The sequence below is a fragment of the Psammomys obesus genome, unplaced genomic scaffold, assembly GCF_907164565.1.
Source record: "Psammomys obesus unplaced genomic scaffold, mPsaObe1.curated_primary_1811, whole genome shotgun sequence".
Taxonomy (NCBI): Eukaryota; Metazoa; Chordata; class Mammalia; order Rodentia; family Muridae; genus Psammomys; species Psammomys obesus.
The window spans coordinates 8728049-8741459 of NW_026596152.1; the positions used below are offsets into that span (position 1 = coordinate 8728049).

At 48.3% G+C, this 13411-nt stretch overlaps 1 protein-coding gene across 1 annotated transcript in view; it reads left to right on the top strand.

Annotated features, from left to right (window-relative positions):
• Nucleotides 1-13411, top strand: part of Slc47a1 (solute carrier family 47 member 1) — a 32314-nt gene that overhangs the window by 12337 nt on the left and 6566 nt on the right. The window contains exons 7-14 of the mRNA XM_055594110.1: nt 1584-1681; nt 1938-2035; nt 2113-2226; nt 2301-2368; nt 4825-4933; nt 5056-5131; nt 10006-10075; nt 10341-10473. Of these exons, the coding sequence (XP_055450085.1) occupies nt 1584-1681; nt 1938-2035; nt 2113-2226; nt 2301-2368; nt 4825-4933; nt 5056-5131; nt 10006-10075; nt 10341-10473 (766 nt within the window). The remainder of the gene's footprint in view (nt 1-1583; nt 1682-1937; nt 2036-2112; nt 2227-2300; nt 2369-4824; nt 4934-5055; nt 5132-10005; nt 10076-10340; nt 10474-13411) is intronic.

The window sequence follows — 13411 nt, forward strand, 5'->3', positions numbered from 1 at the left end:
AGGGAGGTGCTGGAGGTGCACGCAGATGACTGCGTTAATGACCTCACCTGATACTCTGCACCTGGGTTAGACATCAAGACCGCTTAATTTTTCCTCCCATAGTGCTCAGGACGGAAGCCAGGGCCTTGGGGCATACCAGGCAAGCATCATTTTTACAAGCTGAGCCATACCCCGGTGATGCTGATCTCCCAGGCGGGGAAGATATGAGGCCTGTGGTTCTCATATCAGGATTTCTCGGCGAGAAAGCAGCATCCAAAGCAGGGGCTAACGCCACTGCGGGGAAGCAGGAGGAATAGTGTTCCCGCTACCTGTGTGTCCACAGCTACTGTTTTTCACCCTCCTGGTGCATGTGAGGGCAGGCTGTGATGTCCTTGGTCCAACGTAGTTTTACGAGCAAACCCTAAATATTATTTTAATTTTCTACGTAATGTTTTTGTTCTTGCAGTGCTGGGAGGATATCAACCTACCACTCAGAAAGGCCCCATTTCCTCCGAGTCTTTTTGGACTGTTGGTTTTGTTTTCCATTTGGGAACAAGGTGTTCTTGTTACTCTCAGTTGTGATAAAATCCTGATCAAAACCACACCGGAGGAGGAAAGGGTCCGTCTGGCTTATAGGCCCTAATCACAGCTCATCCCTGAGGGAAGCCGGAGTGGAACGCAAGCAGGACCACGGAGGGATGCTGCTCACTGGCTTGCTCCCCATGACTTACTTACTCATCCTGCTTTCTTATATAATCCAGGCCCCCCAGCCACAGTGGGCTGGCCCCCCCCCCCCACCAGCTATCAACCAAGAAAAGGCCCCACAGATATGCCCATAGGCAAATATAATGGAAGCAATTCCTCAACTGAGGTTCCTTCCCAGGTGACTTTAGTTTGGGTCAAGCTGACAAAAACAAAACAAAAGAAACTACAACAGCCCCCCCCCCAAAAAAAAAAAACCCAACAACCAAGAACACAGGGTTTCCCGGTCTAGTTCAGGAGGATGCTGAACTCAAGATCTTCCTGCCACCATCTTCCCTCTGCTGTCACCACTGGCCCCAGCTCCCGTGTGTCTGTGCACCGCTTGCATGCCTGGTACCCCCGGCGGCCAGAAGAGGGCATTGGAGACCCTGAAACGGGAGTTACAGATGGTTGTGAGCTGCCATGTGGGTGCTTGGAATTGAACCTGCCAGGTGCTTTCAGCTGCTGAGCCATCTCCCCAGCACCCATACCCCCACCCAGAGCCTTAACATGAGCTGTGAAGTAGGGAGGACTTTTTTTTTTCTTTTCCCCTGTTCCTATTTCTTGGAGCCCACTATGAAGGAATCCACTCTCCATTTGAGAAGGAAAAATGTCGCCTTCCACCCTGCTAATTCCTGCCAGACTCCCTGCTCCTCTCCCTCTCCCCTGCTGCTTTCTCACACCCTGCCTTGGAGACCAGAGCTCCCCCCCCTTTACTCACAGCAAAGTGGAGGAGCCAAGGGGAGGGGAGAGAGGGAGGGGAGAGGCTGTGTGCCCCCCACTCCTCCCCCTGCCGAGAGCTCCTGCCCCTGGGACTTCAGCAGGTAAAGGTGAGTGTCACTTAAGCGTCTCCTCCGTTGCAGGGCATCGTTCTGCCTCAGGTTCTGACCGGCATCGCAGCGAACCTTGTCAACGCTCTGGCCAACTATCTGTTTCTCTATCAGCTGCATCTCGGGGTGATGTGAGTCCAGCTTCCTCCTGGGCTGGGCCGGGCAGGGGACCGCATTAGGCTTTTCCAGGGAAAGAGAGGGTTGTTTAGCTGGTGTGGGTATGGACTCGGTGTGCCTTCTGGAAAGTGCTGTCGGAGTGAACAGAAGGGTAACCTCGGGGTCTGTGGTGGAGGAGGGCAGAGTGAGGGGCACGTGGCTCCCCAACTCACTGGGCTAGAGTGGAGAGGGTGGATCTCAGTATTCACCCACAGCCGCCCATCTTCCCAGGGGTTCAGCGCTGGCCAACACCATCTCCCAGTTTGCCCTCGCCATCTTCCTGTTCTTCTACATCCTCTGGAGAAGGCTCCATCAAGCCACCTGGGGAGGTAAAGACTGCCTTTGACTGGGCTGTGGCTTCTGCCTGGAGGCCAGGCATGTGGAAAACCATCTGCTGCTCCTGCAGGGTGGTCCTTGGAGTGTCTACAGGACTGGGCCTCCTTCCTGAGGCTGGCCATCCCCAGCATGCTTATGCTGTGCATCGAGTGGTGGGCCTACGAGATTGGCAGCTTCCTGAGCGGTGAGTATGCAGATGGGCTGCCCGGTGGGAACCTGTGTGGCTGGGGCAAGGCTTCAGCTGTCCGTCCTTACCAGGTATTCTCGGCATGGTGGAGCTGGGAGCGCAGTCCATCACCTATGAATTGGCTATCATCGTGTATATGGTAAGACTCTGTTGTGTGCTCGTGGGAAAGGTGTTCTGTTTTCTATCCTGAGAGTTCCACAGTGAGCAAAAGGCACTAGCGATATTAGGTAATGAGATGGTTCCCGGACATCAAATGTTATCCTGGAGCTGGGACCAGTGATAGGGATGTGTAATTTCAGGGGCTCAGAGGGTGAAGCAGGAGAGTCACAAGTTCAAGGTTGGACTGCCTTTGATTTCTAAAACAGAACAAAACAAAAACAAATTCAAATGTGGGAGTAGTTCAGTGGTAGAGTGCCTCAGAATCACGAGGCCCTGGGTTCGATCCCTGCTTGCCCCCGTCCTGGGAGCAGGGACTTGGGCAGACATGTGTATGCTCATAGAGGCGTTACTGGCTGAAAGGGGCGCTGCTCGTGGGTCTCTGTGGAGGGGTGGGTGGCCCAGGTATGGTGCATGTGCACGATGGAATGTTGCGGGCCTTAAAAAGCCATGTTAGAAAACACGTTCTGACATGTTAGAAAACACGTTGTTAGAGGCTCTTCTGTCACTTTGTTTCACGGAAAGTGTCGACCTGAAGTTCTGAAGGGGCTCTCTTCTACAGCACGAACCTCTTCAGACAAAAAGCTAAAGGGACTAGGTGCCCCGCTGTAGTAGAGCTTTCCTGAGGCTCATCCCTAGCACCTTGCAATTTTTTATTTTTAATTTTTTAATGGAGAGAAAGGGAGATTTATAGTATGGAGAAGGACCCAGCTAGCTGAAGTTAAATCCTCCGTTGCTTATATTTAAAATATACAGGTAATGTATACTTCCTCAGCTTTTGTGCCCCTCTCTGCTCACACCCCCATTCTCCTCCGCCACTGGCAGTTCTGGGGGTGTAAGCGTGGTAGGTCAACGCCCTACCTCTGCTCCTTGGGGGCATATGTTTTTGTTTTTCCTGCCCGTGGAAGGCATTTTTTAATCCGAGCTTCATGTCTTTATACTGCTCATATTTCAGTAAGTTTAGTTAGGCACGTTTACCAATGCTTGAAGTCCATGAGCCCATTCTCTTTAAGCTAGTCTCCTGCCGCCCAGTATTTAAACCCACAAAATTTCAAATAAGAGCAAGAACACCTCAGGACACCTCCTAGGACAAATATCTTTCCGTGATTTCCTGATTTTTTTTTTTTTTTTATCCTTAAGATAAATGCTTACAAGTCTATACAGAAATCTGTATACACACATTTGCCTTTCTTGTCCTCTGCCCTCCACAGGCTCAGGAGAGCACGTTAACATCTCTCTCCAGTCAAAAGAAGGGTTCAAACCTTCTCTACAGCTGCTTCCGCTGCCAGCAGCACCACATTTACTGGCTCCCTGTCTGCCTGCCACCTCTTGTTCTAAAAGTTCTCGGTAACTTTCCCCTCTGGCATAAAGAAGACATGTCTTGCTAATGTCCTTTAATCATTAATGTCCTTTAATTGGGAACAGAACTTTGGCCTTTCTTTGTCTCTCTTGACTGTGACGCTTCCCCTCAAAGTGTTTTAGCTGTTTCATTTTAAGTACATCCAGTCTTTCCACCAGTGGAGGGAGTCCTGTAAGGACTGGTGTGTCCTTCTCAGGACACCAGACCCGGAGAAACATCATGCGAACGTTAACTAGGGGCTCACAGTCAAATTGCTGCTGACGGCTTTCTTCACGTCACATTCCTGTTTTTCCCTCAGTGTGGATGAATTGTGTATTGGGAAAATCTTCTTGTCACTGTTGTGACCTTGAAGGCGGGAAGCTGATTTCCCATCTGGTCTATGTTTCTTAATCTGTGTATTAGATTTTCTTTAACCCTTACCTTAGCCATCCCGACTCGTAAGGTAGCATTTATGGTCAAATAAGTGATTAATCGTTTAAAAACTATTAGCAGCTCAAGTGGTAAATGTACAGATATTAATGGAAAATCTTTATGAATATTCACTACTTGGGAGGCACTATTCTAAGCAGAGGCTGTGTGAGCTCTGCAATCTCTCCATTACAAGAGTCTTTGTACAGATAGGAAACACCAGAGGTTAAGTAGTTAGCAGAGTTTCACATGGGTAATAAGGATAGAAGTGTCAGAAAGATCCAGGCAGTCTGGCTTCGGAATTCCTATTTCCAGCTACAAGGCATTACCTCTTCCTGGTGTTTTCTTTAGTGACTTTTCTGCTTTGATAACCTAACCTCTCTGTCAGCCCATCCTGCATACTGGTCTCCTACATTCCAGAGGACAAGTGTGATTTCATGGGTCCTTCTTCTCATGGCAGAGGTTGGAAACCTTGCAGAAAGGCCTGATTTGTTTTGAGAATCCTGACTTGGAGATATAGGTTCTTCATCAGCCTGGAGTAGGCCAAAGAGATGCTGCAAAGTGTCTTCAGAGCCCATAGGGCCATGTTTTGTCAGGGAGGTATGAACCACAGGCTGATTCTGTCTGTGGTGTCTCAGTGCACAGCTTCATTGTGTATTCTTTCCTTTTAGGTCCCTTTGGGCATCAGCGTGGCTGCCAATGTCCGGGTGGGAAATGCGTTGGGTGCAGGAAACATTGAACAGGCCAAGAGGTCCTCAGCAATTTCCTTGATAGTCACAGGTGCCTACACCTTTCTGTCCAAGACTCCCGGTGCATGCAGGCTGTGCATGGGGCAATCTGTCTCCTCACGGTCTGCGACCTCCCTACTCACTGTGCCTTCTCTTCTGACCCTTTACTTCCAGAGCTCTTTGCTGTGACCTTCTGTGTCCTGCTGCTAGGCTGTAAGGATCTCGTGGGCTACATTTTTACAACTGACCGGTGAGTGCTGGGATTTTCTTGACACGTGGGATCTGTGATAAAGAAATAGATCCGGTGGCTATCACCATGATGGACAAGACTCCCTGGAATAGCTGTGTCTTGGAGAGGTGTTCCAAGTCATTTGCAAGATCAGAAATCTCACTGATGTTACTTGAGAAGAACCTGAATCCCAAGATGGAGAAACCAATTTATAATCTAAATGTCAAGTTAATGGGAGTTAGTGGTGATAACATATTTCGGATAGACATGGTAGTTGTGAATTTTTAAAATCGCTTTAAATTATATTTTGTGTGTATGTGTGTGTGTATGTGTGTGAGTGTGAGAGAGAGAGACAGGCAGACAGACAGACATGTGGAGGTCAGAGGCCTACTTGAAGGAGGCAATTCTCTCTTTCTACCACGTGGGTTCTGAGGATTGAACTTAGGTCATTAGGCTTGAGCCATCTTCCCAGCCCTCATGGTTTTTTGCTTTTGTTTGTTTGTTTTGTCTTAAGTCTTTCATACCATTGGTTACATTTGCAGACAGAGTCTGCATTGGTTTAGCGGTAGAGAGAGAGCCTGCCACTTTTGCAGGTTGGTTAGACATCCTATGCTCCTAATTAAAAAAAAAAAAAAAGCTTCAAAATCTGAAACCATTTGAGCACAAATGTGCTATCAACAAGAGGAATCTTTGTCAGTTCAGGATTAACAATATTAAACAAGATAAAACAACTTGAATGGATTGATGCTAGCCAAGTTCTGGTACAGCTCTGGGAAGTGCTGTACCTCAGAGCTCCCAAAAGCTTTTGCTCAGAAGCCAGGAGCAGGTCACCCATGAGAGTCTCCAGAGCAGCAGCTCCAAGGGGGCAATGTGAGGGGTCGTGACCTCAGGTAATCAGGGTCCTCATTTGAAGCATGGAGTCTCGGAGGCTGAGGAAGAACAAGTCCCCTCTGCCTACGGTTTCAGATGGAGTTCTGGAGGCTAGCTCAGCTGAGCTCCCTGCCAAGGAAGCCTCATGTCCTGGGGGTTTCTGTCTCAGGTGAGTCCGTCTCAGTGACTCCTGAAAGCAGCAGTCCCTTCCTTCCTTCTGCACTGAATTCCAATGGCTCCTGTGCTCGGAAGCCCGAATGTGTAGGGCACTGGCTGGGACTGGCTGAATGTCGGTATGAAAATAGGGTAAACGGTAGGAATGATTGGAAAAGAGCGGTCAGACCCGGAGAGGAGGGGAAGAACCATGAGACCGCCAAAAGAAGCTAGGGTTCACAATCAGCTGTGCAGGTCTGTCTCCATCATACCTGTTAAACTATCTCAACCGGCAGGAGCCTTCTGAGCTGCTTCCCTGGCGCGGGCTCCGGGGCCGGCAGTGGATGAGGGCAGTGGGACTCCGGGAGAGCTGGCCAAGCACCACCCCACCCCCGCCCTCAGCCCCTTCTTATACAGCCTGGATTTTTTTTTTTTTTCCTTCCGCAGCAGCCGCTGCACCAAACAGTTATCAACATTTAGCTTTCAGGCTTGAGCCTGCTGGCTTCCAGAAGGCTGTCAGATGGCTGCTTGAGGGCTCAGGGGTGGGGCCATGTAGCCCCACCAAGGTGGGCAACAAACGTCAATTTTGCATCTAGACTTAGGTCTCCTCCCTCAAGATATAATGTCTGTGCAAGTATTCCCACGTCTGATTATATCTGAGGTCTAAAGCACTTTGGTCCCAGGGACTGGATCGGGATCCACATCGTAGTGACAAGAGCCACCTGCTGTCTCAGGCGGCCTGGTTTCTGGAGTTTTAGGATATAATTTGTCTCACAGATTGAAGTCAAAACAGTCTCATCAGTGAGCTGCCTTAGAAATCGTGCCATTGAACTGATGGCTGAAGAGAGAACAAACCCACTCTGCGCTCTGCCTCCCCAGGAAGGCTAACTTGGAGGCTGTCATTACATAGCGATGTCATAGAGACGCTTCGTGTTTAGAATAACTTTATTAGCAACCGCAAATTGCAAACTAGCGTTTCCTTTGTGGATTCAAAAAGCTATTGGGCCAGACACAGGTGCCTCGGTTTCTTCCCCACCTGCTTGTCTTTTGATAGTAGGCTAACAATTTCTCAGCCTCAGACAATGTCATGTAGATTTCTCAATTCGGGGTGGGTGAGGAAGGCAACCATAAATAGTTCCCATGCTTTTCTCTCTCAAAGGATGGACGTGGAGTTAGATCGGGGGTTGGGCCAGGCCCAGAGGTATGCGAGACTTCCGATGCCTCCTGCCATATGAATTCTGTGGGGCAGTGGTGTACTGTGGATTTCAGGTTGGTCTGGAGACCTCGAAGCCCGACAGCCAAACAAGGGCTGGCCCTGTATTGCTCACGCAGGGGCCTTGAGAGTAGACAAGCAGAGCTGTAGCCCCACTTCCCCGGCAGGAGTCCAGGAGGTAAGGCAAAAAGAACTGGAACAATCCGCCCAGCTGCTGGAGAAGAGGATCATGCTACTGTGTGCCAGGGCCGGTATGGGGTCACCCTGGGGATTCTCTGGAATGGCATTCTTCCAGATGACCTCAGCTCTGTTTCAAGAACCAGGGTTAGGCCTTCCACCAAGAAGTCTCTGGAGATATGCAAAGGAAAGACCTGGGTGCAGGCCGACAGGAAAGAGCAAAGCACCGAGAACCAAGTGAGGAGAAACCTTGGAGCTTCCTGCTCCTGCAGCTCTCGAAGCTCATACGACGGGAGATCACATTAAGTGGCCTGAAGAGATTAGTTCTCACAATCTCTTTTTGTAAGAAAAATTAAAACCCAGAATAACAGAGGCAGGCATAGCCCCACACGCCTATAACTCCCCCACTCAAGAGACTGAGGCAGGAGGATAGCAGGTTTGAGGTCAGCCTGGGCTACATAGCGAGGCCATGTGCCAATAAAAAGAACAAAACAAGGACAACAAAGACCACAGAAGGAGGAGGAGGAGGAAGAGGAGGAGGAAGAGGAGGAGGAAGAGGAGGAGGAAGGGGAGGAGGAAGAGGAGGAGGAAGGGGAGGAGGAGGAGGAGGAGGAGGAGGAGGAGGAGGAGGAGAAGAAGAAGATTCTCTAGAAAAATTTACCCCAGAGAAGACAGATCTAAATGAAGTGACTTTCTTATAACAAACAAAGTGAACTTGTTTTAAAATGAAAAGCAAATAAACAAACAAACAAACAAACAAAAAAAGCACTGATTCCAAAGGAAAAACGTTTTCAAACCATTAAAATATAAATAATTTTAATGATGTTTAAATCTTTCAAAGCACAGAAAAGGAAGCATCTGCATTTCTTATGAGGCAAAATGTGTCCAGATAGTGCCCGAATCTGACAGTATGCGTGCACACAAAGAAAATCAGACTATTCTCAGTTACCGAAACTGATTTAAAAGCCCAGAACAGGGCTGTGGATTCAGCTCAGTGCCTTACACACTCCACGCCTTGGGTTTGACCCTTAGCACTGTAAAAATGAGTTACTCATCTGTTTGAAAGTGCAAGGTAAGGGTCCGGGTGTGTGGCTCAGTGGGAGAGCATGTATTTGGTGTGCACACAGAAAGCCTTGCTTCAGTCTATGGCGTTGCCACTCCCCCGCCCCCCAAAACAGGGAAGAAAGAAAAAGAAATTAAAACTCAATCTGAAATCTCAGTAGACGGGATTGAACAGGGCCACACTGAAAGCACAGTTCATTAGACTAGAAGAGAGGATGTCATCTGTAGCCAGAGCAAGCCAGAGTGAGCAGAGGAGGGCACGTGAGGGGAATAGGGGGATCTCATCGTATTTACGTGTATTTGCTTCTGTTTTCACAAATGTCGGACAAACACAGGAGTGGCAAAAATTGTTATCTAAGAAGACAGGGCAGTTGTGTGGTGGCCTGAGAGGCCGTGGTTATCAGACTTGTTTGTATATACTTCTCATTCAAAGCTCATTTTAACAGACAGCTGCATGCCTGTGCTGGTTGGAGGGAAGAAAGGGACCACTTGGTCCCATGCTGGATTCTTTCTTCATTTACTTTGCAAATATCTATTGCCAGACAGTTTTCCTTCCCAGTCAGTACCCCTGAGGGTGTTTCTCCTGGTAGCGTTTCTCTTCTCTCCCTTTACCCGTAGGCATTAAAACACAAATCTGTGGCATTCAGAGTAGAGCCCATTCCTGGGAATGAGAACCCTGGGGGAAGATCTGGGAAGAGCTTTTTATTGTTTGATGGTGCCATGACCAGGCACGGGGCCTCATGCATGCTAGACAGATGCTCTGCCCCTGAGCGGCACTCCACACAGAGAGCACGTGAGCGCTCACTCTGTAGTGTAATCATCCAGACAGCTCCAGAGACGTACAATCAAGATCTACCTCAGAAATTGGGTTAGAAGGAGGGTGGCCCTGTGATCTAAGCTTTGTTTTTGGTGGGCAGATGGGTACGAAATCATTTCATTGGATTTTATTGACTAAATGGATTGCATGTTATTTTTTTCCCCCTAAAAGCTATGAAATATATTAGAAAATTGGATTCTGATGCGTGTTACACAGTGGTAGACTTGTTCCCACCTGGGCTGCTAGCTGGTGTGAATACACAAGGGCAGCTGGACAAACTGCCTACGGCTTGTTGAGCTACGGTACCTGTGTGGTCTCCACTCCTGGGATCCGTGTCTTCCCATTCTTGTTTATTTTTATTTTTTATTTTGTGCCTATGGGTGTTTGCCTGCATGTGGGTCTGTGTGCCACATGCATGTCTGGAGCTCATGGGAGCCAGAAGAGGGTCTTGGGTCCACTGGAACTGGAGTCTCTGGCAGTTTTAAGGTGTCACATGGGAGCTAGGAGTTGAACCTCGATCCTCTGCAAGAACACGTGCTCTTAGCCACTGAGCTATGTCCTCAGCCCCTGCTTTCTCATTAATGTGCTATGTTTTCCTGACAGGGACATCGTGGCCCTGGTGGCTCAAGTGGTTCCCATTTATGCTGTGTCCCACCTCTTTGAAGGTCTTGCCGTGAGTACCGAGCCTGATTTCCCCGGGCGCTTTCATGCTCTGCGCTAGCTATTTCTTCTGATAATGATAGAATTCAAGTTGTAAGGGAGGCTGGAGTGGTTGGGGGGAGGGGGCTCCTGTTGATCGTTACCAGGGCCACTTCTGCAAAGCGTTATCACAGTCCTGTTCCAAGCCTGAGGGCCACACAGAGGCTTTCAATGTCTAGGAGCTGGGGTCTTTAGAAGCACCAGCTGTGTTCACACTGATGAATGTCACCCGTCCACAGTGTACCTGTGGTGGCGTTCTGAGGGGCACCGGGAACCAGAAGGTTGGAGCCATCGTCAACGCTGTCGGGTATTACGTGATTGGCCTCCCCATCGGGATTGCACTGATGTTTGCTACCAAGCTGGGAGTGATCGGTAAGCCTGACTGAGAAGACAGGCCAGCTTCCCGCAGACCCAGGGATGATGGCTAAGCACACGGAAACTTCGCTCCAGTGCCCTGTGCTTTCCCTGTGCTCCGTCTGTACTGTGTCAGAGAGCGAATGTGCAGACAGTGAGTGAAAGTGACCATGAGCCCCGAGCTGCCTGCTTACTCCCCTCTTGCTCATGTGTCAGCGTGGAGATACAGTAACGGGTCCTTTCTATTCTTCTTCGAATTCTGACTCAGCCAGTCCTTGGTTATAGAACATAAAGGCCAGAACCTCTGAGGCAACACGAAACATCTTGTATATAGATCTTGCCCTTTCCCTGTAACGAGGGCGGTGAGGCCCCTAGCATGGCCCTGCAGTCCCAAGGCCTTCCTCCCCTGGGATTGTGAGGAGTTTGGGGTGTGGTGGGGAAGCCCTAGGTTAGGAGGCATTGGCACTGGACACAGAACTTCTTACAATAGCGGCCTGTGTTCTCAGCGAAGAGGGCAGGGCTGGTGGTGGCCTCCTTGTCACCTTCTCCCTCCTTCAGCCTCTGCTCCCCACTTGTCATCATCTATGCATTTCCCGTATCTCTGCAGAGGGACATGTGGGAGCGATGTGGGGCGAAGGAGGGTGGGCTGACTCCTCCATGTGACCTTGCTGTGTTTGGAGCAAAGAACTGAACCCGTGTGTTCTGAAATTACCAGAGCTCATCCTTTTTTTTTTTTTTAAAGTATGGAAACAGATAATTGTCCAGCTTTGGTTTCTAAAATAATAACCGAGAAGGCGTTGGCAATGAATAAATGGCTGCGTGGAGGCCTGACTGTTGTCTTTGGGGTAAAGGAGTGACTGGCTTTAGGCATGACTTGTTTGAATCCAGCAGTATGTGGAGGGCCCAGGGGTGGTCAGGAGTCATCCGATACCTGCTGAGGGCTTCCAGTTCCATGTATTTAATTGTGTCACTCCCTTTTCTCAAGTTCAATAATATTTTAATTAAAAATATTGGAGTTGTTCGAAAAAGGAGATTGCCGGAGTTCTATGGCCACGGAGGTGCGGATGTTATTTAGCTGAGGTTCTGGCGTTGTTCATGGCTTGGATCTGCTGATGACAAAGCCAATGGAAACACCAGAACAGTCTGGTTTTTGAGTGGTATTTTTTGTTTAACACATTTCCAAAATATTATTACTGTTAACATGCAATCAGTACTAAATATACTCAATACTAAGGAGATACTTCATAGTCTCTTCTATGTTTTTATTAATATTGTTTTAATTGATAAACACAATTATGACCATTTATGGAGCACAAAATAATATTTCAATGTATGCAGACAATGTGGATGGTTTAGGCCAAGGTAATTAGGTTATCTATCTCCTTCTGAAGTTATCATTTTATACACTGAGTGATATATCTTAAATTTACTTTTTTTGGGTTTTTAATTTTTTTAGACAGGGTTTCTCTGTATAGACTTGGCTGTCCTGGACTCATTATGTAGATCTAGCTGTCATTGAACTCACAATGATCTTCCTGTCTCTACTGGGATTACAGGCTATATTTTTTTTAAACAGTTTTACTGTATAAAAGTTTGGCTGGAACTCACTATGTAGATCAGGCTGGCCTAGAACTCACAGAGACATACCTGGCTCTTCCTCCTGAGTGCAGGGATTCAAGGCATGCACCATCATGTCCAGCTACATTCAACTAAGATTTGTTGTTGTTTTTATTTCAGAGTCTCTCAATCTAGTCCAAGCAGGCCTTGAACATGGGATCTGCCTGTCTTAGCCTCCCAAGTTCCGGGATTACAGGTGTGAGTCCCCAGGTCTGGCTAAATTAAAATTTTAGAAATTTCAAATACAAATGCATCGCTATCCCAAGGTCTGTATTTGGCCCACGTACTCATCTCACAAAGTATATCTGTGTGCGAAGTAGAGGTTGCTGGGGATTCTTAGAAGGAAAAGGTAGGGGCCCTGGGGAGGGGAGGGCTGTGGGAGATCATGGGCTCTGTCCTTCTAATAACCTCTTAAATAGAAATATAGTGCAGGTTGGTTCTTCCCTTTGTGTTGCCACCATTAGGGCGTGGAGCATGTACATGAGGGTCCAAGGAGCACCCCAGAAGGCTGCAGGTTCTTACAAGCAAACTGACCAATCAGAAAGGCTATCGATTCCCTGTAGGGTTTTCCAAAACACATACCTTTCTGGCTCTGCCCAGAGGATTGTGATAGTCACCCTGCATTTTTTTTTTTTTAAATAGGGATTATGACATTAGTGGAAATTGAGTTTGTAACTCAAATTACAGCTAGCGCCAGCTGGGTATTTCTGTCAAAAACGTTTGCAATGAGCTTGTAGTTTCTCTGCAGAGCTGAGCATTGGAAGGAGGAAGCTGGAGGCTTTTCTTACTCCACCCTTGAACTGGCAAAGTGGTCGCTGACTTTACTCCTGAGAAGAGGAGTAAAGCTGATCGCTCCTGATAAATGAGATGTGAGAGCAGTTGGCATCAAGGAGCAGAGCAGTTGACCTTACCAGAGTAAAGATAAGCCTTCGAACTATGACTCAGGGGTTAGCCTCAGCCAGTCTATGGATCTAATCACTTCGCAGAGTCCATGTATGTATCTAGATCCTGCTACATGAGGGAATCCACACCCCCATCTGTACTTGGCAGAGAGTTGAAAGGCAAGCAGAGGAGTGGCAAAGGATCACGGGGCATGAGGGCGCCTTTGTGGAGGCAAAGTCAGGGAATCCCCATCGCAAGCTGCATGGTCAGATCTCCAGAACAGGGAGCTCTGGGTTCTGTGAGAGATGTTGCCTCAATATAAAAGGTGTAGAGAGACCCTGCCTCAATCTATAAGTGGAGAGAGATGCTGCCTCAACCTGCCTCTCTATATAAGTGGAGAGAGACCCTGCCTCAATCTGTAAGTGGAGAGAGACGCTGCCTCAACCTGCCTCTCTAT